We start from the raw sequence: 25,100 nt of genomic DNA, 5'->3' as shown, positions 1-25,100 counted from the left end.
TGAGCTCCCTTGAATTTTCCTGAATCCAATACCACTGCAGCAGTATGGCTGAGGGCATATATTGGCTGCTGAAGCTTCAGAGGCCAAAAGTATTTTATCTACGTGCAAATCTATTGCTACCAACGGACGAAACTCTGTTCATTCCCAACATCTTCTGTCACCATCAGTTCTCCGATGCTAATTGCCTCTTGGAAGGAATTAACTGTGATACATTTGCGACTCCTTTCTCTGTGGGCTTTCTCTCCGCATAATGTGTCATCCTTTCTTGCAACACAAATGCAGACTAAGTTACATGAAATTCTGATTCAGCTCAGGAATCTGTCAGATGGACCGTTGACGGCATGCAATCCTCAGGACTCATAACTGTTAAACTCAGAAGGATGGTAGTGACAGGGGGCATAGATTTAAGGTGAGAGGGGAGAGATACAAAAGGGTCCAGAGGGGCAATTTTTTCACTCAAAGGGTGGTGAGTGTCTGGAACGAGCTGCCAGAGGCAGTAGTAGAGGCGGGTACAATTTTGTCTTTTAAAAAGCATTTGGACAGTTACATGGGTAAGAAGGGTATAGAGGGATATGGGCCAAGTGCAGGCAATTGGGACTAGCTTAGTGGTATAAACTGGGCGACATGGACATGTTGGGCCGAAGGGCCTGTTTCCATGTTGTAACTTCTATGATTCTATGATTCTATGATTCTATGACAGCCTAAATGGGAAGCATATAGAGTGCGGGTGGTCTTACGTTTTCTATTGTTATGTCAACGGAGTGACAACTCTGTGTAAGAGCATATGGAGTTCACTATATGCATACCAGCATCACACTTAGCTCCGAAACATATTGATTATGCCAACATATAAGGTTGCAGCTGAGAAGACGTTAATGTAGGTGAGTGACACACTTACCTTGCCATTCTGGTCAATACAATTTTCCCGTCGTTTAGTTCCTTACCTGAGGGCTGTTGAGCGGGGAGTAACTTCTTCTGCTACCTCCCTTCACTGTGCATCACAGTGACACAAGATGGTCCCTTGCCTTGTGTGCCAAATAAATTTGATTGCCTTGACCTCAGTGCATGCAGGCGGAACAGCAACACGGCGTCGCTGAGTTTGAGGTTGGAAGCTCTCTTGTTCCTATTGATATCACTTTGCACTTCCTCGCCAATGTTTCTCCTAATGCCACATCCCCTTTAAGTTGCAACAGGACTTTAAATCCTGCAGCAGCATCCCAATTTGTTCTCCAAAATATTCACTTGCGCCCAATCGCTGCCAGATCATCAACGGAAGCTTAGTGCTTATTTGGATGTGACCTACGATATTAACTGGGGTCAGCTGCGGAGTTATCAGGCAGGCGGAATGGAACATCCGGTGCACTTCCGTCCGAATGGGTCTTCGGGGAAAATTAGCCCTGCTGTCTTCAAATAAGCGCGTCATCTGACAGCTCCAATTACGCCCGTTGATATTGCGTGTCATTTCCTCTGTTTAACATCAGCTTATGTGCATACCTTTTGATTTCAAATGACAGTGGGTATTCACAGCAGAGAGGTCGATTTTCATTGTTCAATATGTCTGTACGCGCTGTACCTCAGTTCATCTGGGTCCTGGGGATTACGTGCACAGGTATTTTCTGCTCTTTCTCCCTCTGCTTTAGCTCTGCCCATTTTTAATATCCTGTTAATTTTACCTCCCTCATTCTTCCTTCGTGTCTTCTAAATAATTATCGTTGTGTTTTCTGACAGTTGCTATTGACGCTCAATTTCAAGTCTCCCAGGCTCCTGAAACAATGAGCGCGCTCGTAGGTTCAAACATCACCGTCTATTGCACATTCCCTATTTTTCAAGATAACTCAGATGTGAATGTTTACTGGTGGAAACTTGGCGAAAGTAACTTTCTGCAAACTGTCTCCGAAAGCAGGAATAGATTTCTCATTTTTAAACAAGGGGGAGCCTCCTTTCATCTTCTGAATATCAGTGCGCGGGACTCTGGGGTCTATTACTGCGGAGTGAGAAACCTGGGAGCCAGAATTGTAAATGGAACGGGCTCAACGATCAAAGTCTCCGGTAAGTAAAACTGTGAAGGAGAAAGAACTACAACACAGAGATGTTCGGTGTTCTTGTTATCATGTTAGACTTAAAATGTTTCAGCAAACTGCATATTCAATCCATGCTACTTAATGTTCATGCAGCATTTAACTTACGGGTCCCCTTGAAGTACATACATTACTTACTCTATTGTGTTTTATACTCACCGCTATCATTATACAATTGTGTAATTTCACTGATGCCAAAGTGCGAAAGAAGGAGTTTATTCCAAACTCATGTTAACAGAGGTTCCATAATCATTTTAAATCGTTCTCCGGTTCTTATATCGCTACGCCTAGAACTACTTTAATACGGTCTAAATAGATCTAAGATAGAGCCAGAGAAATCATAGAAAAGATACAGCACAACGGGGGGCCATTCGGCCCATCGTGTGCGCGCCGGCTCGAAAACAAGCATTCTAATCCCACCTTCCAGCACCCGCTCCGTCGCCCTGCAGCTTACAGCACTTTAAGTGCAGATCTGTTCCTGATTCGTTTTGATCTCCGGTAGGTTTCAATATTTCTTTCCAAAATTCCATTATAATTTATTGCGAAATTGGATGATTATGTATAATTTTCCTTTAATAATATTTGCACCCTTACTGAATTTTTTACTAAAAACGCGCGCAGCAACAGTGGTGCGTTGTTTCTTTTCTATAAATATCTTAATTAAATATGAAGTCTGTATACAATCATATTATAAAAATGCTCGAGCGCTTTAAATTAGGACTTGTTAATGTGACTTCCGAGACAGCTCCCATATTATAAGTTCAGTTTTCCCGTGTTATGTCTCGAGATGGGCACAGCAGTATCCCGGGATACGAATGCCGGTAACCCGCACTTGCTCACACGCAAACTCGTTCAAAGATAAAATATGGTCTAGTAACATTTTATTACTATAGTTATGTTCTCAATATACCAATCACCCGTCTTTGATGAAGAACATGCTTCCTGTTTCAAATTCTGCAAAACCACCTTCTTCACTTTCAAAGAAAAAGGTTACCGAATAAAAATTTGAATATTTATGCCAACCTTTTCAACGGACAGAAAACTAAAGGTATTTGGTTTGAAACGTAAATCGATTTGTTTGAGGCTGATGGCTTTTCTTTTTGCGCCGTGGAAACCAAAATTCGATTCCGAGATTAACAGCTCACGATGCTTCGTTATATTAAATACTAACCTGTCTTTCTGACTCTTTAAAAACGTTTGTATTGGAGATTACATGTCAAAAAACTCAATCTTCAACGGCTATAAAATCTGAGAGACATAGAATCATAGAGCTCAGAAGGGAGCCATTCGGCCCGTCGTGTCGCTTTAAAGGAGCTATCCAATTAGTCCCACTCACCCCCCTCTTCCCACAGCCCTGCAAATTAATAATAGAAAATTGACATAGAAGTAAAATATTGTGATACTTCCAAAATATATTGGTTAATTATTTTTCATCTAATGAATGCAATTTCGCAGTAGTCATTCAGTACTAAGATATGTTAATGACATCTTGTTTAAGGACAACAAATAAAGAGCAGATTCTTTGTAAACTCTGACTTTTATTCCACAGTTCCGCCAACTCCACTGAGGATTTTCACAAAAGTACCTGAAGTAAATTCATCCAGTCTGAATCTCGTGTGTAAAACTGATAACTTTTACCCGGAGGCTCTCTCCCTCACTTGGTACAAAGATGGGATTGAGATTGTGATCGGCATAGAGACAACAACAACGTTGAACATAGACGGACTGTATGAAGTTTCCAGCTTGTTGAAGGAGACACAGCCCTTAAGGAGCAGGGCTATTTATACTTGTCAAGTGTCTCACCTTACCCTCCCAGCTCCAGCTAATGTGACGTTCACTGTCCAATTTTCTAAGCTAGGTAAGGTGCCGTCATTCTCACAAACAAAATTAACTTGCGTTAAATACGTGTACATTTATACTGCAAGTTTAGCGTTGGTAGGAATCCGTTTAGATTAGCACCGGAGCCAAACCTGTACTGTACATCCGGAGTCAGGATCAGACTCCGAGTGAAGCGGAGTTGGACTCCATGGAGGGAATAGTTGCTCACTGCTTCACTTTGACTTCACACGGAGCAAAAATCCATTGTTGTGTCTAAGTTAGCAATGCAGTACTGTATCACTAATTATATGATAAATGGAAATTATATTTTCAATGCAATCACTGTAGGCAGTTCTTAAAGGCAATTTATTTCCAGAAATTGCTAAAATATTAGCGATTCTCAATCATTTGATGCAAGAATTTTAAAATTCAGACTGTTGGTTTCAGTCGTTTGATTGTCACTTCTAAATGTAATATTCTGTACGTTTTGTCTCCACTTTAAGCGATTTTACTTATTAACATAATTTTGTTTCTCTGCATCAACCTCGATTATCCTGGGCTGTAGTCTTGCTTTCTAATCCCAGGCCTCTGCTAACATTGCCACTGACCCGGCCTCCATTTGGCTTTTCTGTGAAACCAGTTCTGTGATGAATATTTGACCCTATCGACAGGTGCAGATAGGAATCCACAAATTAATAATCCGGGCCACACCAGGTCATTACAATATTGCTGAAAATTGTCACTTTACAAATCATTTGATTAAAGAACATTATCTACAACATATAGTTATTTTTGTCGACATTTTATGTATTCTAGCAGGCGATAACAATACTTCGAAGCATTTGCTCATTTCTGGATGTACGGGGGGTGGATTAACATTTCTGCTGCTGGCGTTCGTCATTGGGAGTCGCCGCCAACTAAAAATAAGGAACGGTAAGACATTACCCATTTCGTTCACATTTATTTTAGAGCGAGTGTGGTCACGGTTAAGTAGAAGCACAATAAATTGATTATTAACTAACATATATATAGCATCAGGTTCGTGAACATAGCAATAAATTCACTTCTTGAAATCCAGTTCTTCATAGAATTAATGAATTGATCTTTATATTTTGCACCGTGGAGTGCTGGTTACAGTCTGGTACATTTATAATCGCTTTGCTTGGTGCTGCATTTTGACAAATATCAATATCCGGACTGCCGGGCGTCAAACACGAAGGAGTAGATTTTCAACTTTTGGTGTGGGCGTAAATCTGCAGTTCCGTTCGGTCGCCCTTTATAGAAAGCATCCGATTTTCTCCTCTATTGTTCTCAAATTGAAGATCTACCCGGTAGATTAAGAGTACCGCTGGACTCTGAAGTCAATGTGCAACTTTTGAATACTGCAGGGTTTCAGTTTCCAAATAATATATTGAAAGAAATGCTTAACTTTGAAAAAATCTATCAGAATGTCTTTACAAATTGATGCATAAATTGAATGCAAATTTTCATGAAGGAATTTTAATTTCATTCATTGCTAGGAGCAGGGAGATCTGTGGAGAGTTCAGGCCGTCATGAAGAGCGGGTAGGTTTACATCATTCTCTGGAGCAGGTATTTCAAACAAGGAAGAGACAACATCGGCGTTCTCAAATCAAGTCATTACACTCTAACTCCATTTAGTACAAATATCTTTCACATGTCGCTAAAATTTAGTGTATGTTCACACAAATATGAAATCTTGTTGTGATGGCGGCAGTGGTAATGACAAACTTTGCGAAAACGCTGTACGTTTCCTTGAAAACTTATGCACTTTGCAGTTGGCATTGACATTCCTGGGCCAGAAAGGGGAAACAGTTCCTGTCCGTTGTCCAGTAACTCCTAGTGGAAATTCTGCGAGACTACCTGGACGTTGCGTGATTACATAATCCTCCTGCGCTGCGTTGTCTTCCAGGGTAGAATCTACGACTCAGTCACTGACTGAGGTCACACATGAAGATTGGCCACTGAGCGAGGTATCAGAGGTGGCCAATAGTCGGATCTCAGCAAGTGTCAGCGCCTTGAACAACGAGAGGGAGACAATTGGTAAAGCAGGGGGAATATACACAGACACGATTAAGGAATCCGAGATCCATTTATGACATAATTTCTCATGAACCTGGGAAAAATGAAGCATCAATTTAATTCTCATCATTCCCATTCTTTATTCAATTCCGTATTTTACTTTGAATATAACAATAATAAACTGATGTTTTGCAGTTAATGAAGGGAGCAACAGATGAAATGATACCATATGCCGCATTAGATTTGACCAGTTCCAAGCTAACGACAAGAGTTAAAGGCCCAGAGGATCAGACAGTTTACGCCCAGTTACGGCTGAGAAACAGAGCAGAGCCATGATTCGCCCTTGTAGAACTAAAATTAAAGGGGTGGTGCAATAAATGTGGTTGAACTCACGTTTGTTATTTTAAATTAAGACTGATTTTATAATGGGCCTTGTTACACTAGTGCATTTAACACAGAGATTAAAAACAATGAGCTAACGATATTCCAAAACGTTGGCTTCACAGACCAAGCAGGCGAGAGCTGATAACAAGCTGACATATGCCGCTTTCGAACTGAATGGGTCAAAGAAAACGGGAATGCCCAAAGCTAAGGACAAGAATACAGAGTATGCTGAACTGAGGACAACAACGCAAAAAGGAGTAACAGCGGGAATCCACACAGATGCCAAGGACCCGTAATATTAATTATCAATACGGCACCCATTTTACTGCTCTACATCGATTGCATTTTTCTATCAACTATGGCGCTTACACAGGTTTGTATATTTGTATCTTGTAGTTACTTTATTTGCCTTTTTCACGTCAAGACGCGGATCTGTGGTTTAGAATGTAATTATAATTGCGGGTACCGTGAGAATTTGTAGAAATCTTTATTTATAAGTAAAAGTTATCATTTAAAAATTCGGTATCCCTTCTTAGTGGAAAAGCTGCTGAAAACAATTGTTTAAGATAATAGGGTCATTTCAATTAGAAACCAAAACTTTTTTTCACATTTTCCTTGAGTATTCCAGCCGAATATCTCCTCTTACTCATCTCTAATACTTGTATTCTTTTCCAACTTGTCTCTGTTTATTACATCTTAATATTCCATATTCCATGATCTCAAACTGAGTTAACTACCGTTTTCTATCTATAGATTTACTGATCTGTTGATTTTTACAGTGGTGCAGGGTGTTTTGGAAAGGCTGTCAGTTATTTAAAGCAAAGTAGTTCGTGCTGTTAAATAAATGTCGCTTTCAATTATTAATTCTTCAGTTATTGAGGAACAATAATATAGGTTTACTAGAATGATACCCGGACTTTAAGGGTTAAGTTACGAGGAGAGATTACACAAATTGTGGTTGTATTCTCTCGAGTTTAGAAGGTTAAGGGGTGATCTGATCGAAGTTTATAAGATATTACATGGAAGAGATAGGGTGGATAGAGAGAAAGTATTTCACTGGTTTCGGATTCTAGGAGGAGGGTGCACAGTCTAAAAATTAGAGCCAGACCTTTCAGGAGGGAGATTAGAAAACATTTCTGCACACAAAGGGTGGTAGAAGTTTGGAACTCTCTAACGCAAACGGCAATTGATGCTTGCCCAATTGCTAAATTTAAATCTGAGATCGATAGCTTTTTGGCAACCAAAGATATTAAGGGATATAGGCCAAGGCAGGTATATGTAGTTAGATTACAGATCAGCCATGATCTTATCAAATGGCGGAGCAGGCTCGAAGGGCTGAATGGACTACTCCTGTTCCTATATTCCTATGTTCCTATGTTCATTATAGAGAAAAACGGAAGTGGCTAGCAGTAGCATAAGAAAATAATTTACCCATCATCACGCAGTTCTGTCTGTTAGTGGTAACTTTGTTCTGAATTATGTCACTGAATTAAGGTATTAACTTTCATCGACTCTAAAACATGCAAATAAAACCATTGGTGGCACTAAACGAAACATAGAGCAACGCAAAGTACAGTAACAGCGGGTGAGCAATTTAATCATTATTGTACATAGTTATTCACCAAAGTTGTCCATTTTATATTATTTTAATTATTGTCACGTTCAATGTGTATCTCGCAAAATCGACCCTAAAATTGTTCCTGATTATTTAGTGCATATACTTTAAATCATGTTTGAATATAAAGTTCATAAGTGATTTGAATATTAGAGAATCCCAAATTAAAACTTTTTAAAAAAGTGTTAGCACTTCTTAAACTTTACTCGATTACTCGAACGAGTTGACATGATATCACATCATGTGTGTGTTACTCTACTTGGAGGCCAGTGGCTAAAATTCTGAAAATAAAGCCAAACACTCATGCATGTTAATTAGATTTCTGTTTTGCAGAGGTAATGCTATCCCTGTAAGGGAGAGTCAAAATATATTTAGTTCGATTAAAATCTATTTCTATTTTTGTATTTCCAATAGCATTGCATTTTATAACGTTGACGCATGCCTCTCTGTGTACCTTACATTTAAAATTAAATTGGTTCTGGACATTTCACTCACATCAATAACTGTTATATTTCGATCTTGTAGCTGTGGTAACAGTTTCACTGATATTCGGTGGAAGTGTATAACTGTATATATTACTGTATTTCAGCCACAAAATAAAGAACAACGCACAGCTCAATTTATGCAATAAAAGTATATAACTCTCTACACATATCTCTATTTATGTAGCAACATTGTATATCTGTATACAAAAATCTGAGTTTCTACAATAAAAGCGTCGAAGTGTGCTATATTACACGTTTCTTGTGAATGCGTTTGTTTATTTCTTGTTTCTAACACGAAGATATCCATTCCCAAAACTTAGCTTCTCCCTACAATGGATGTTAAGTGAATAGTTTATAATCTTATAGTTATAGGATCTGTGAATATTCCTTCGAAAGCTAAATGGATTTAAATTGTTTAGATTCATTTAACAACGTTACATTGCTGCATTTTATGGTAAAATGTTAAATTCTCTGTCCTTAGCAAGTTAATTGATCTTCCCATTTTTTTTCGGTCAGGCTTTAGTATGAAGTGTTCAGACTTTGTGATCAACGGAGTTGAATCGAGTTCGCGCTGCTATGGGACGAGGTGGGGTAAGGGAGTTGTTCTAGGGCGTCGGTCCCAGTGACAGGATTCACATTGGCGTTGAGTGAAACGGAATGTCACTAAGTGCCAGATCGGGGGCTCGTTTTTAGGCCATTTTGAATAAGTTTGTATTACTCCCCTATGGAATTAAAGGCATTTTGTCAGCTTCCCTATATGAGTCTCAATTAAATCTCAAATGACCAATGTAAGAGGACTTGTTTTTTCCTACATAATGGCTATCTAATTCTTCTTTCTTCAACAATTAAAACAACAAATCGTCCAAAAGCCTCCATTGTGATTGTGGGGCGATAATATGTAGATGGCAAAACGTACTCATGAAAGTGCTTGTTACAAGTTGTTATTAATAGATCTTCAGTCTTGCCTTATATTATTTTAAGCAACCAACAAATTCGCTTTACAGTAAATTGTTTATTTATTGGATGCGCCATATTTTGTGGTATAAAACGCTTCGTTGTTTATTGTAATTTATAATTCCCATCTCGGGATGAAGTGTTTATTACCAGCCTATTAAACAAGTACGAAGAATCAGTAACATATAAATAACACTGAGGTCCTTTTATTGAATTTCATTTAACACATGTTATTGAATAGTGTCAGTGCCCTCCAAAGTACTGTGATACTGCATATGTGTGTTAGGTTTTCTACTCTATCCCTCACTGATCTAATTCCTGAAGGAGCACGGAGCAGACTCACTAGTGACACCAGGAGACTGGGTGAATGTGAGAGAAAGTTCAACAACAGAAGGTTCTCAAATTGTTTCACCTTCCTATGCTTAATTATCCAATGCAATGAAAATGCTGTGTTAATTTACAATGAGATCTGAAGCGTTCATCTAATTAATACAGCAGTAAATTAAATCTTGTTTCTTCAAGGATACCAGTGAGATAGTTAAGTTGATACTGTGTTATTCAAGATGATCCTTCTACTAAAGTTTCCTAAAATAGAAGCGACTCAAGCACTAAATTGGCTATATTTAATCTCTTTACATAGTTATTTTTGAATTTTAAGTGCTGCACAATCTGCAGCTAAACCGCAACATCTGGTGACTAGCTTGCCTTGTTGAAACGTTTGAGACTGAATAGCGGGTGTGTTTATTACTTAACATAAATCGTAGTGGTTACCCAAGGTAACGCATTCCACCTAACGGAACATTTTGCGGTTAATTGTTGAGTACACTTTCTTGTCAATTGCAGGCTGCCGCATTTCCTGGTTAACTCAGACATGTTCAATTCCCTCTACCTCATGACATTGAAAAGATGAAGACACTTCACCTTTAGTTCGACTTTGCAGAAATCCAATTGTGTAATTTGTGCACAGTTGTATTTGTTGAAAAGATAAAGTCAATTCGGGATGGATTTTTTCTAGTAGAGCCTAAAGTGGATCAGTGGGAATCCTCTGCATCAAGAATGGGGTCTGTTTTCGGGGTTCGAGGTTTTGGGTCATTATTCTTCATAACATTATCATTTTTATAATTTAGTTGCTGAGTTTTCAATATTTTGGAACAATCCCTTCGGCCAAATTTTCCTTTCTGTACTCATTGACAATATTTAATAAAGATCATAACCTTGTAATTGTTCCTGACTGTATTCTTTCAACACCAAACATTTCATATCAGTGAACCTTGTTGGATGATATGGCTGTAATGATTCGCCAATGATACCGACTTAATCATATAACTAATTGTATAATATCTACTGGAAATAATGCACTTTTCTCATTCCACGCTATTTCGTTCTTATCCCAATTAAATATTCCAACTTCTTACAGTAGCATTTGTTTCTCAAAATCTGGCACATTTGAATCCATTCTCTCTATCTTTCGGATGTAATCTCTAAAAATCTGATTCTTGCATACAGAAAAGGGCAAGAAATGATCGGATGGTCAATCGAGCCTTCCCTGCCCACAATATAACTGTCCTCTCCCATCCCACCGCCTCAACCGAGAAATCTCTTGCGAGAGGGAAAACAGAGTAAAATTACCTTCCGCCATTTTAAAATAAAATAAATCTCGAACATTCCTCAATGACTTCTGCAGACAATCAAATAAATGCTACGTGATCAAAGTGACGAATATCACTATCCCATCTACTCATCTCTATAACTGGGGATATCTTTCACTCTCAGGAATTCCTCCTGCTCCCGTTTGAACGCCTGTAGTGAAGTTGCACTCAGCGCCGCCGCTGGTTACTTGTTCCACAGATCCACAACTCTGCAAACGAAGACTTTTGGCATCCAACCTAAGCTTATGCTTCGTAGTTGATATTGATGTCCTCGGTTCCCTTCTGCTTATGTACTTAATGAAACTACCACCGGAACATATTCCATTCCCTTCATAATTTTTGAAACCTAATAAAATGTCGCAACAGTATTAGCGCTTAATGATAACTAAGGATTCTTAAACTTGGTATCAATCGAGTGGTCCTCCTTTGCACTATAACAGCGCCTTGATATCCCGACTTATAAGAGGGGAGACAAAGTGTGCAATGTGTTCTGGATGAGGCCGGAACATGGCATTGTATCAGATTAGGATTTTACTTTTAGTCTTGCAATGCTTTTTCACACCCAATTTGATCTCAGGGCAGACTTGCGACACTGACCATAGATCTTCAGCAATATATGACCTAATTTCGCTAACTAACCGGCTTAACACATTGTCATGGAAAACAACCATTTGTAATACCCAAAAAATTACATCCCAACAATGGATAGTTCAGTATCAGGTCAATGTATGTCTGGGGAAATAAATCAGTAGCAGGCCAATGGATATCTGGGAGCATAAAGTCCCCTATACAATCAATAATTATAATTGTTTAAAATTAGACAAAGACGTATTTGCAGAACTTCGTAGGAAATCATAAAAATCCACAAAATCATTATGCCAATATCTTGGCAATAAATCTCAGCTTGAGGAAAGAAACTTTTATTAAAAATTAAGCATTTTACCTGAAGGTGGCAGTCAAATATTAACAGATTCACATAGATTGGGAAAAGCAGACCAGCAACTGTCAGAAAGGTAGTGAATTTCTTGAGTGTTTCCGGGATAGTTTTCTACAGCAGTATGTCCTAGAGGCAACAAGGGGGCAAGCCATACTAGATTTAGCAATGAGTAATGAACCAGATTTAGTTAACGGCTTAACTGCGCGTGAACATCTATCCAATAGTGAACAGAACATGATCGAGTTCAATGTAGTGTTTGAAAGGGAAAAAAAGTGAATCAGCTGCTAAGATTCTAGACTTTGGCAAGGCCGACTTCAATGGGATGAGACAGAGAATGCCCACAGTGAAGTGGACAAACCTGTTAATGGGTAAACCGGCTGATGATCAGTGGGAAATGTTTAAAGAAACATTTAACGGGATATAGAATCGGTTTATACCCCTGAGGGGCAAGAACTCTACTTGCCAAAAAAACAGCCATGGACAACTAAAGAGATAAGGGACAGTATAAGACATAAGGAAAGGGCATACAATAAGGGAAAAAATGGCACAGATCCTGGCGAATGGGAAAGATACAAAGATCAACAAAGGGCCACAAAACAGATAGTAAGAGCTACAAAAAGAGAGTATGAAGAGAAACTCGCAAGGGATATCAAAAACAATATGAAGAACTTTTATAGTTATATTAGGAAAAAGAGGGTGGTCCGGAGCAGTGTTAGCCCCTTAAAAACTGAAAGTGGGGATATTGTCATTGACGATGGGGAAATGGCGGACATGTTGATCAATTAATTTGCGTCAGTATCTACAGTCGAAAAAGAGGATAGCATGCCAGAAATCACAAGAAAACTTATACTGAATCGGGGACAGGGACTCGATAAAATTAACATAAGTAAAGCAACAGTAATGAAGAAAATAATAGTACTAAAGAGTGACAAATCCCCAGGACCGGATGGTTTCCATCTCAGGGTTTTAAAGGAAGTAGGTGAGCACATTGTGGATGCCCTAACTATAATCTTTCAAAGTTCTCTAGATTCAGGAACTGTCTCTCCAGATTGGAAAATTGTACATGTCACTCCGCTTTTTAAGAAAGGAGAGAGAATGAAACCGGGGAATTATAGACCAGTTAGCCGAACATCTGTTGTGGGGAAAATGCTGGAGTCTATAATTAAGGATAGGGTGACTGAACACCTCGAGAATTTTCAGTTAATCAGAGAGAGTCAGCATGGATTTGTGAAAGGTAGGTCGTGCCGGACAAACCTGATTGAATTTTTTGAAGAGGTGACTAAAGTAGTGGACAGGGGAATGTCAATGGATGTTATTTATATGGACTTCCAGAAGGCATTTGATAAGGTCCCACAGGGATCGGTGCTGGGTCCCTTGCTGTTTGTGATCTACATTAATGACTTGGATATGAATGTAAAAGGTATGATCAGTAAGTTCGCTGATGATACAAAAATTGGTAGGGTGGTAAATAGCGAGGAGGATAGCCTCAGTCTGCAGGACGATATAGATGGGTTGGTCAGATGGGCGGAACAGTGGCAAATGGAATTTAACCCGGAAAAGTGCGAGGTGATGCACTTTGGAGGGACTAACAAGGCAAGGGAATACACAATGAATGGGAGGACCCTAGGCAAGACAGAGGGTCAGAGGGATCTTGGTGTGCAAGTTCACAGATCCCTGAAGGCGGCGGAACAGGTAGATAAGGTGGTAAAGAAGGCATATGGGATACTTGCCTTTATTAGCCGAGGCATAGAATATAAGAGCAAGGAGGTTATGATGGAGCTGTATAAAACACTGGTTAGGCCACAGCTGGAGTACTGTGTGCAGTTCTGGTCGCCACACTACAGGAAGGATGTGATCGCTTTGGAGAGGGTGCAGAGGAGATTCACCAGGATGTTACCAGGGCTGGAGCGCTTCAGCTATGAAGAGAGACTGGGAAGATTGGGTTTGTTTTCCTTGGAGCAGAGGAGGCTGAGGGGGGACATGATTGAGGTGTACAAAACTATGAGGGGCACAGATAGGATGGATACTAAGGAGCTTTTTCCCTTCGTTGAGGGTTCTATAACAAGGGGACATAGATTCAAGGTAAAAGGCGGGAGGTTTAGAGGTTTTTGAGAAAGAACTTTTTCACCCAGAGGGTGGTTGGAGTCTGGAACTCACTGCCTGAAAGGGTTGTGGAGGCAGGAACCTTCACAACATTCAAGAAGCATTTGGATGAGCACTTGAAATGCCATAGCATACAAGGCTACGGACCAAATGCTGGAATATGGGATTAGAGTAGACAGGGCTGATGGCCGGCGCGGACACGATGGGCCGAAGGGCCTCTATCCGTGCTGTATGACTCTATGACTCTATGACTATGACTCTATAAGAGACTGTTAGCTAAGGTAGAAGCCTATGGAATCGAGGGAAAAGTACGGACTTGGTTCGGAAGTTGGCTGAGCGAAAGGCGACAGAGAGTCGGGATAATGGGAAGGTACTCACATTGGCAGGATGTGACTAGTGGAGACCCGCAGGGATCTGTCTTGGGGCCTTAATTATTCACAATATTTATTAACGACTTAGACGAAGGCATAGAAAGTCTCATATCTAAGTTTGCCGATGACACAAAGATTGGTGGCATTGTAGGCAGTGTAGATGGAAACATAAAATTACAAAGCGATATTGATAGATTAGGTGAATGGGCTAACCTGTGGCAAATGGAATTCAATGTAGACAAATGTGAGGTCATCCACTTTGGATCAAAAAATGATAGAACAGGGTGATTTCTAAATGGTAAAAAGATAAAAACACTGGATGTCCAAAGGGACTTAGGTGTTAAGGTACATAGATCATTGAAGTGTCATGAACAGGTGCAGAAAATAATCAAGAAGGCAAATGGAATGTTGGCCTTTATATCTAGAGGACTAGAGTACAAGGTGGCAGAAGTTATGCTGCAGCTATACAAAACCCTGGTTGGACCGCACCTGGAGTAATGTGAGCAGTTCTGGGCACCGCACCTTCGGAAGGACATATTGGCCTTGGAGGGAGTGCAGCGTAGGTTTACTAGAATGATACCAGGACTTCAAGGGTTAAGTTACGAGGAGAGATTACACAAATTGGGGTTGTATTCTCTAGAGTTTCGAAGGTTAAGGGGTGATCTGATCGAAGTTTATAAGATATTAAGGGGAACGCATGAGGTGGATATAGAGAAACTATTTCCGCTGGTTGGGGAATTTCGGAGTAGGGGGCACAGTCTAAAAATTAGAGCCAAACGTTTCAGGAGCGAGATTAAAAACATTTCTACACACAAAGGGTTGTAGAAGTTTGGAACTCTCTTCCACAACTGGCAATTGATACTAGCTCAATTGCCAAATTTAAATCTGAGATAGATAACTTTTCGGCAACCAAAGGTATTAAGGGATATTGCCCAAAGGCAGGTATATGTAGTTAGATGACAGATCAGCCATGATCTTATCAAATGGCGGAGCAGGCACGAGGGGCTGAATGGCCTACTCGTGTTCCTATGTTCTTATGTTCCTACATTGCAAAGCATTATCTTACACAGGGCATTCAGCAGTGACAATACGGGAGTTGCTGCCAACTTTCTGTTAATTCTTCTCTAAACATTAACCTTCCAGATATTTACATAGCATTACATAGAATGTGCAGCACAGGAACAGGATATTCGGCCCAACTGGTTCATGCAGGTGTTTATGCTCCACTGGAGCCTTCTTCCACCCGTCCTCAACTATCCCTATTAGTATAACCTAATAATCCATTCTCCCTCATGTGTATATCTAGCATCCCCTTAAAAGCATCTATGATATTCGCCTCAACTTCTCTTTGGGGTAGTGAATTCCGCATTCTGACCAATCTCTGGGTGAAGAAATTCCTCCTGAATTCCCTGTTGGATTTATTAGTGACTATCCTATAATTCTGGCACCTAGGTTTGGTCTTCCTCACATGTGGAAACATCTTCTCTTCGTCTAGCCTATCAAAGCCTTTCATAATCTAAAATAGCCCAAAGCCTTCCTTTTGCTCGGGTAAAGATCCCCCGCTGCTCAATCTTCCCTGATAGGTATAACCTCTCAGTTCTGGTATCACACTTGTAAATCCTTTTTTGCAACTTCTCCATTGCTTCTGTATCATTTTATAAGCTGGAAACGAGAACAATGCACGAAAGTCTAAGTGTAGCCTTACTAAGTTTAATATAACTTCCATTATTTTCAATTCTATCCCTCTAGAAATGAAACCCAGTGCGGCGTTTGCATTGTTTATGGCCTTATTAACTTGCTACGCTACTTTCAATGATTTGTGAATCAATACACCAACATTCCGTTGCTCCTTTGCCCCATTTAGATTATCATTTTCAAGGATTGCGTGGCATCTTTATTCTTCCTACCAAAATGTACCATCTCACTCCTCTAAATTCATTTTGCCAATTACATATCCTTTCTGCATGTTTATAATGTTCTTTTTGTATTTTGTCGAGGTCTTCCTCAGTATTAACTATATCCCTCAAATATCTATCATAAGCAATTTTTGAAATTGTACTTCCAATTCCCGAGTCCAAATCGTTTTAGTAAATGATGAGCAACAGTGGTCCCAGAAGCGATCCTTGTGGAACATCACCTGCCACCATATGCCAGTCTGAGCAACTTCCCTGAACCCATACTCTTTGTTTTGTACGCAGCTTGCTATCCATTCTCTTACTTGTTCCCTGACTCCACCTTAGTCATGAGTCTAATGTATGATACCTTATCGAGGGGCATTCGAAAATCCAAATATATTGCATTTACATTACCCTTATCCACTCGTTCTGTTACTTCTTTAGTGGGGCGGGAATGTGTTGGAGGATAATTACCTCCGAGAGATGAAGCAACGAACAGAACTCTAGATCGCAGCTACGTTTCCCCAGGAACAGAGATTCTGTTTCAAACCTACAGTGGGGATACAGGGAAAAATAAATAAATTAAACTGAATGTGTACTGCTTATAGAAAGGATTAGAACATTATTTCAACCTATAATCTCAACTCCAATTCGGCACATGCCTCAGAATTGGATGCAACTTGAAGGAGATGACCTCAACTCAATTTCCAAAAATAAAAAGTTCATCCACAATTCAGCGTTATCTGCAACTTGTCAACTATGTGTCATGTGACGAATGGAAATGTCACGCTCATAGAACAATATATGAACTACTCTTCTGCCGTCTGCACCGAGGCAGATAGGGTGGCGTTTGATGAGAAAAATCGCTGAAAAAATGAAGATCAGATTTTTATCTTCTTGAACACTGCAGACATTTATCTTCCTCCTGACATTGGTAATTATTTTAAAAATTGATATCACTAACACTGTATGAAGCCGCATCATGATATTTTATATGATTAGGATCGTATTTTTAGTCTTCTAGTGCATCTGTACACTATAATTGCTTTAATGAATGACTTGCAACACTGACTATAGATCCCTAACAAATTATGACCTATGACCTGATTTCGCCGACTGATTGATTTAACATCGCGTGTGCAAAAACAATAATTTACAATATTCACAACATTTCAGCAGCCACCACCGACCCCCACCCCCCACCCCCCCGCACCCCCGACCTCGAACGCTCGGTATTTCAGTATCAGGCAAATGGATATCTGGGAAAATAAAGTCCACTGTACAGTAAATCATTCTTATTGTTCAACATTACGCAACGATTATCTGCAGACATACGGAGAACATCATCCAAATCCACAGAGTCTTTCAGTCCTTCCACTTATTTCTTGTGGCAATAAATTTCCTGCATGAGCAAATAAACTTTTAGTCATTTAGAACAGGTAAATCTGTCACAATGCATCTCTAAGCATCTCAAATGTCTTACCCCACAGTCGAGGATGATTTCTATATTTTTCTCAACACCTTCGTCTATCCATTGCTCACGTGTAACACTTTAAATGTTTAGGCTATCCCAGCTGTCATGGTGCGTGTGAAAACATTGCATTGATTTCAATGCCAACGATGCCAGAGCTCATTTGATTAAAATATTTGTCTTACTGTATTAAACAGGCTAACGATGAATACAATAAAGGGCTAATCGTGGAATTCACTTACTGGATTGAATTGCGACCAGACCGCAGGGGGAACGGAGCACGTGAGATTGAGTTACAGCTCCACATACGGCGACCAGGGACGCAATAATGAGCGTCTCATAAAAGAGGAAACATTTTACCGGAAGGCGGCGGTCGAATATTAGCAGATGTTAAGTATTAACTTACGTAGAACATTCTGCAGTGATAATACGGGTGTTGTTACAAACATTCTGTTTCTTCTTCTCTAAAAACTAATCTTCTAGGTATTTACCGGAGGTTAAATGCTGGAGGATAATGATCAGTGAAACGCGAAATAACCAATAGGACTGGTAATCTTAGCAAGGCTTCCGCAGGATCAGTGAATCTGCTTTAACCCTAGAATCGGGCAATAGGGAAAAATGGAAATAAACGTTTTAGAGTAGTTAAGGAAAGGAACAAGAAACAATCAAAGCTGAAGATACTGAACTGGAAGAAGACTAATTACAGTGAGCTGAAAAGGGATCAGCCCCTGATTGATTGGAAATAAAGTTTGGCAGGTAAAACAGCGAACCAGCGATCTTCAAGCAGGAGATAGTTCGGGTGCAAACTAAACACATTCCTAGGAGTGAGAAAGACAGGGAAACCAAAGATGGAGCTCCTTGGGTGACTAATGATATTGAGATTAAAATAAAATGGATAAAAGGAGCCTTATGATAAATATCAGGTTCATAAAAGAATAGAGAATCGAGCAGAATAGGGAAATTGCAGACGAGAACTGAAAAAGGAAATGAGAGTCAAAGGGAATTTATGAGAAAAGGTTATCAGATAACCTAAAGGGGAACACCAAATAATTTATAAACATATAAAGAATAATCGAATAGTCGAAGGAAAGGTGGGCCTATTAGGGTCCAAAAAGGAAATCTTTTTGTGGAGGCGGAGTGCATGGCCTACGTACTAAATGAATACTTTGCATCTGTCGTCACAAAAGAAGAGGATGCTGCCAATGTCAAAGTAAAGAAGGAGTGAACAAAGAGATTGGATAGGATGAACATAGATAATGAGGAGGTATTTAAAGGGTTGGCAGCGTTCAATGTAGAAAGGTCACTATGTCCATATAGTATTCATCCTAGGTTGCTGAGGGAAGGGCGGGTGGAAATAATGGAAGCTCTGGTCACAAGCTTTCAATCCTCCTTGCATATGGGAGTGATGCATGTGGATTGGAGGGTTCCAAATGTTAATCCCCTGTTCAAAAAAGAGGAGAGAGCTAAACCCAGTGAGAAACGGTGAGTCAGCCCAAAGTCGATGGCGGGAACACTTCTAGAGACGATAATCCGGGACAACATGAATTGTCACCTCGAAAAGCACACTTTCAAACAAGACAGCCAGCATGGATTTTTGAAACGCATATCGTGTCTGGAAAACTTGAATGAGTTCTTCAGTGACCTAACCGAAAAGCGGTGATGAGGGTAGTGCATCTGCTGTTTTGTTAATGGACTTTCAAAGGACGTTTGACAATGTGCCACATAATAGCCTTGTTAGCAAAACGCAATCCAATGGAATTAATGGGGCAGTGACAGTGTAGACACGACATTGTCTGAGAGTCAGAAAGCAGAGCGGAGTGGTTAACCGTTGTTTTTCAGACTGGAGGGAATAATTCAGTGGTGTACCCCAAGGGTCAGTATTAGGACCATTGCTCCAGTTGATATATATTAATAACCTGGACTTCGGTATACAGAGCATAATTTCAAAGTTTGCAGATGATGTTAAACTCGTAAATGTAGTAAACTGTGAGGAGGATAGTACCAAACTTCAGGAGGACGTAGACAGACTCGTGAAACCGGCAAACATATGGCAGATGAAATTTAATGCGGAGACGTGTGAGATGATGCCTTTTGGAAGGATGAATGAGGAGAGGCAATATTAATTAAATGGTAGAACTTTAGAGGGGGTGTACTTTCATAGAGACCTGGGGGTTCACATACCCAAATCTTTGAAGGTGGCAGGACAAGGTGTTGAAAATGTTAAAAAGCATTCGGGATGTTGGCTTTATAATTAGAGGCACTGAATACAAAAACAAGGAAGTTAAGCGAAACCATTATAAAACACTGTTTAAGCCTCAGCCGGAGTATTATGTTTAAGTCAAGGCATCATACTTTAAGAAGGATGCCAAAGCGTTGGATAGGGTGCAGAGGAGATTTGGATTAGTCATGCGGAGTAATTGGACAAGCTGCGATTTATCGCCTTCGATCAGCTTACATTAAGGGGAAATCTAATGGAGGTGTTCACAATTATGCCGGGCGTTGATTAAGAAAAAATGTTTCCATTGGCGGTCGGGTCGGTAACTGAAGGATACAGATTAAGATAATTAGCCAAAGAACCAGAGGGGAGATGAGGAGATTTTTTTTAGAGAGGCGAGCTGTAATGAGCTGGAATGAACAGCTTGAAAGGGTGGTGCAAGCAGATTCAATAGTAACTTTCAAAAGGAAATTGGATATATTCTTGTAAAGGAAAACAACTGCAGGGCGACGATGAATGCGCAGGGGAGTGGGACTAATTGGATAGCACTTTCAAAGCGTGGGCACAATCACGATGGACCGAATGGGTTCCTTCTGTGCTGTATGATTCTATGATTCTATTAAACGTAATGAGAACCAGCTAATACAACGGATTAGAACATCATTTCAATCAATAACCTCAAGTCCAATTCGGCACAGGCACAGGTCTAAGAATTGGAATCTACCCTCCCCGTTTCTTGCTCTCTTGGATTGTAGTCAACGTGAAGTGGATGGAGATGACTTCACCTCAGTTTGCAAAAACAATAACGTTCATCCACAGTTCAGTGTTATCCGTAACTTGGCAGCGATGCGTCACATGGCGAATGGAAATATCCCCACCCACACCACCATAGATTACAAAGGAACTGCTCTTCTATTCTAGGCCTTCAAGTAGATAGGTTGGTATTTGTTGCGAACAATTGCTGACAAAATTAAGCTCAGATATTTTTCTTCTTGAAAATGACTGACATTCATCTTCCTCCTGCTATGTCACTGTGATCCCGTGGCCTTTATTTGATTTCCTGTCACCCAACAGAATTGTAAATTAATCAGTCCTTAGCCATATGGATTGGGAGAAGTAGAGTCTCTTAACTAAAATGGCAGTGTAGAAAACGCATTCAAAGGCATCATGAAGATTTTACAGGCGAGTTGTAAAACTTATACCCTGAAAATTCTTTACTTATCTTTTCTGCTTACCAACATATATGAAACAATTAAACGTAGGTTAAATAAATAGCATCCTAAATGAAGAAAATAATTTTCAAAGTTGGAATAAGGTGCACCGATGCATCCCTCATATGAATGAGGTTAGTATTTTTACAATTTCATTGGAACATGGTAGCATAGGAACAGGCGTAGGCCATTCAGCCCTTCGAGCCTGTTCTGCCATTCAATTATACCATGCTGATTTGCATCCTAACTCCAGCTAAGTGGCTTGTTTCCATAACACTTAATACCCTTGCCTGACAAAAATCTATCAATCTCAGTTTTGAAATTTTCAATTTACCTAGCCAGAACAGCTATTTGAGGAAGAGAGTTCCAGATTTCCACGACCCTTTATGTGAATAAGTGGTTCCTGACATCACCCTCAACGGCCTAGCTCTAATTTTAAAGTTATACCCCCTTTTCCTGGACTCTCCCAATAGTGTTTCTCTCTATCTGTTCTATCGAGTCCTTTAATAATCTTAAACACTTGAATTAGATCACCCCTTAATCTTTTATAAGCAAAGGAATACAAGCCTTTTCAATGCTTGGCCTCATAATTTAACCCTTTTAGCCCCGGTATAATACTGGTGAATCTGTGCTGCACCCCCTCCAAAGCCAATGTATCGTTCCTCATGTTCAGTGCCAGAAACTAACTGCAGTACTCGAGATGGGGTGTAATCAGATCTCTACACAGCTATAACATAACTTCTACACCTTTGTATTCCAACCATCTTGAGCTAAAGCCCAACATTACATTAAGCTTTTAACTTCCTTTTTGTAAATGTTCACTAGCTTTTAGTGATTACTGTTCTTGGATCTGTAAATTTCTCCGCTCGTCCACAGTTTGAAGCTTCTCGCCGTTTAGAAAATATTCTGATCAATCTTTCTTCGCTGCAAAATGGATGACCTCACACTTTCCCACCTTGAACACGATCTGCCACACTTTTCCAAATCCATTTGATCTAACAATGACCCTTTACAACTTTCCACTCCAATCTAAAATATTTACTGTGCCACCCAACTTGGTGTCGTCGGCAAATTAGATATACCTTCATCCAGATCATTTATAAATAGTGAAGAGCTGAGGCCCCGGTGCAGATACCTAGGGATCATCAGTAGTCACATACCCATTATCCCTACTCTCTGTCTTCTAATTCCTAACCAATTCCCTATCCAAGCCTAAAGGATACCTACAATTCTATGCGATCTCATTTTTGTTAACAGTCTTTTATGTGGAACCTTGTCGAATGCCTCCTGCAAGTCCATATAAATAACATCGATAAGAGAGTCCCTTGTCTCCCACGGTAGTTACCTCCTTAAAAAAATCGCCTAGGTTTTAGACAAGAATTGTGCCACTGTGATAAATCCGTTCTCTGATTACAATGAATTTATTTGGTGGCTTTCATCAGCGACGAGATCATCTTTATCATCCTTTGTCTACCTTCGGGGTCACTTCCCATTACCTATTGGAAATGAAAACTGTTTCTGCGAGATCCGCCAGCCCCTAGTCCATGAAAAATATCGTGTTATTCATTTTCTAATTCAGTTACAGTGATACATTGAATTTCAAAGTATTTGTTAACAAGGAAAGTTGTTTCATAACGATAGCAGATTGTCCATGATTATCTTTGGAATTCTTTTAAATATATTTACTGATCATGATAATGTTTCGGATTAGAGATCAAGCGTCTCTTTGAACCAGTTAATACATTTTGAAGCACTATATCTACATCAGTGAAATAGTTCATTTGTGGCTTCTACTATTCGGCTAAACTCTACCTACTTGGACGTACATTATTCTACAGGAAGTAACTGACATTTTGAGCTGAGGAGCAGTTTGCTTTCTGACCTATTTTAAAGTCTTGTTGAGCAATGATGTGATCACAAGCAGCTCACTATTTCGAGACTAATGAAATAAACTGTTCATTGGTCCATTTCCGGGCACCAGCATTTCAAGCATTGAATGTAAGTCTTCTGATTGCAACATAATGGAAAAATGATGTGCGGATATTAATTCTAACTATTACACATTTGCGGAGATGTTTTCTGTCAGGTCCCCATATATTAGCAAATCTTAAACGCAACAGGGAATTTATTTCTAGATTTGTTGCAACCCAATTATTTTAGAACCATTTTAAGATTTGGCTAGCAACAGCTAAGCTGAGAAATCTTGCATCTAAATTTTCAATGCCGCTGGCCATTAACACCTTTCCCAAATTCCAGTATTGATGCGACATCAGGTAATTTTACGGTTCAAGGGCAGGTTAATACCGCGAGTTGGCTAGACTGCAATGATTGCTTAACTCTGAGGATACATGGCCTAGTTTTGATACTGTGGCTGCTGTTCGTGCTGGTGATTGTTATCTTAGTGAAAACTGAGCACGTTCTCCACCAGCCCGTGATCCTGCGCCTTTCAACACCACCCTCCCAAAAATGGCAGGGAAAAGTAGCAACTAATAAGACTATAGGTTGCTTGGGGCTTCGTAAATACCTGAACAGCCATAAATAGAGCTATGTCTATGGATTTTTTGGGTAATTTTCCTTTGACGTATGAAGTAAATGTATTTCAGATTTTGTTTTCAAATGATGAAAAATTAATGCTCTTTTATATATAGAAGCAGACAAAGTCAGATATCAATTCCGATGGACAAACTGTTCAAAACAGTTTCGTAGTAACATGCCTACCTTGCACGCCCCTTCACTCTCTCCATGCTATCTCATTCTAGATGATTTAGTTAAGAATCATTTACGTTTACGGAAACTGTCCTACTGTAATTCCTCTTCCAAATGTTTCCTGAGCATCCCCCCCGCCACACCCACCGCCCCTGTCCCCCTCCCCCGTCGCCTTCGTCCGGTGCACAAAGTTCCAGTTACGAACGATCACCCATCTCTTCCACTTCCCGAACATTCGTGTCCATTTTCTTAAATTTATTCAATCACTTTTCAAACGGCAGAAGAGCACAAATTAAATATTTAGTTTTCATACAAGAAGTTCGAGAATGTAGCTGATATGTGATAGGGTTTCAATCATTGCATTTGAGAGAGTTGATGAAGTTGGTCCTGTTGATTTTGTGTATATGGACGTTCAAATGGCGTTTGATATGGTGCTAATCTTGTTAGCAAAATTGAAACCCACTGGATTAAACGAGCAGTGGCTGCGTCGATACGAAATTGGCTAACAGGCCGGGAGCAGGAAGTAGTGATGACTGGTTGCTTTTCAGACTGGAGGGAAGTATACAGTGATGTCCATCAGGGGACAGTATTAGGACAACTGTTCTGTTTGATATATTAAGACCTGGACTTGGGTATACAGGGCATAATTCCAACATTTTAAGATGACACGAAACTTAGAAATGTGGTAAACAGTGAGAAGAGCAGTAGCCGACTTCAGGAGGACATAGACAGATTGGTGAAATGGGCAGACTGACGACAGATGCAATTTAATCCAGGTAAGAGTGAAGTGCTGCATTTTGTTAGGAAGAAAGGGTATAGCCAAAATAAAGTAAATGGTACAATTTTAATGGGGGTGTAGGAACCGAGAGACCTGGTGGTGCACATATACATCATTCAAAGCGGCACGACAACTTGATCAAGCTGCTAAAAAGCATACCAGATAATAGGCTCCATAAATAGTGATATAGAGGACAAAAGCAATAAGTTTTGCCAAACGATTCTAATTCGCTGGATTTGCCTCAGCTATAGTATTCTCTCCCATTCTGGGCACCACGCTTTAGGAATGATGTCAAGATCTTGGAGAGGGTGCAGAGGAGATTTACCAGAACGATACCAGAGATAAGGAACGTCATTTATGTGCAGAGACTGGAGAATCTGGAAATATTT

At 39.9% G+C, this 25,100-nt stretch overlaps 1 protein-coding gene across 2 annotated transcripts; it reads left to right on the top strand.

The window, feature by feature from the left end:
* The first annotated feature begins 1,534 nt into the window (after positions 1-1,534).
* On the top strand, positions 1,535-6,751 carry LOC137333240 (immunoglobulin lambda-1 light chain-like). 2 transcript variants are annotated; one of them, XM_067997399.1, is made up of 6 exons: positions 1,535-1,609; positions 1,729-2,049; positions 3,628-3,936; positions 4,716-4,829; positions 5,417-5,460; positions 6,444-6,751. In XM_067997399.1, the coding sequence occupies exons 1-6, from the start codon at positions 1,555-1,557 to the stop codon at positions 6,615-6,617; spliced, it is 1,017 nt and encodes a 338-aa protein (XP_067853500.1). In that variant the 5' UTR covers positions 1,535-1,554; the 3' UTR covers positions 6,618-6,751. The 2 variants fall into 2 exon arrangements, with proteins under 2 accessions (XP_067853500.1, XP_067853499.1); XM_067997398.1 differs by having other exon boundaries at positions 4,713-4,829.
* The last annotated feature ends 18,349 nt before the right edge of the window (positions 6,752-25,100 follow it).

The sequence above is a fragment of the Heptranchias perlo genome, chromosome 16 (genome assembly GCF_035084215.1).
Source record: "Heptranchias perlo isolate sHepPer1 chromosome 16, sHepPer1.hap1, whole genome shotgun sequence".
In the NCBI taxonomy this organism is placed as follows: domain Eukaryota; kingdom Metazoa; phylum Chordata; class Chondrichthyes; order Hexanchiformes; family Hexanchidae; genus Heptranchias; species Heptranchias perlo.
The sequence above is the reverse complement of the archived record's forward strand: the minus strand, read 5'-3'. Positions and strand labels throughout refer to the sequence as shown.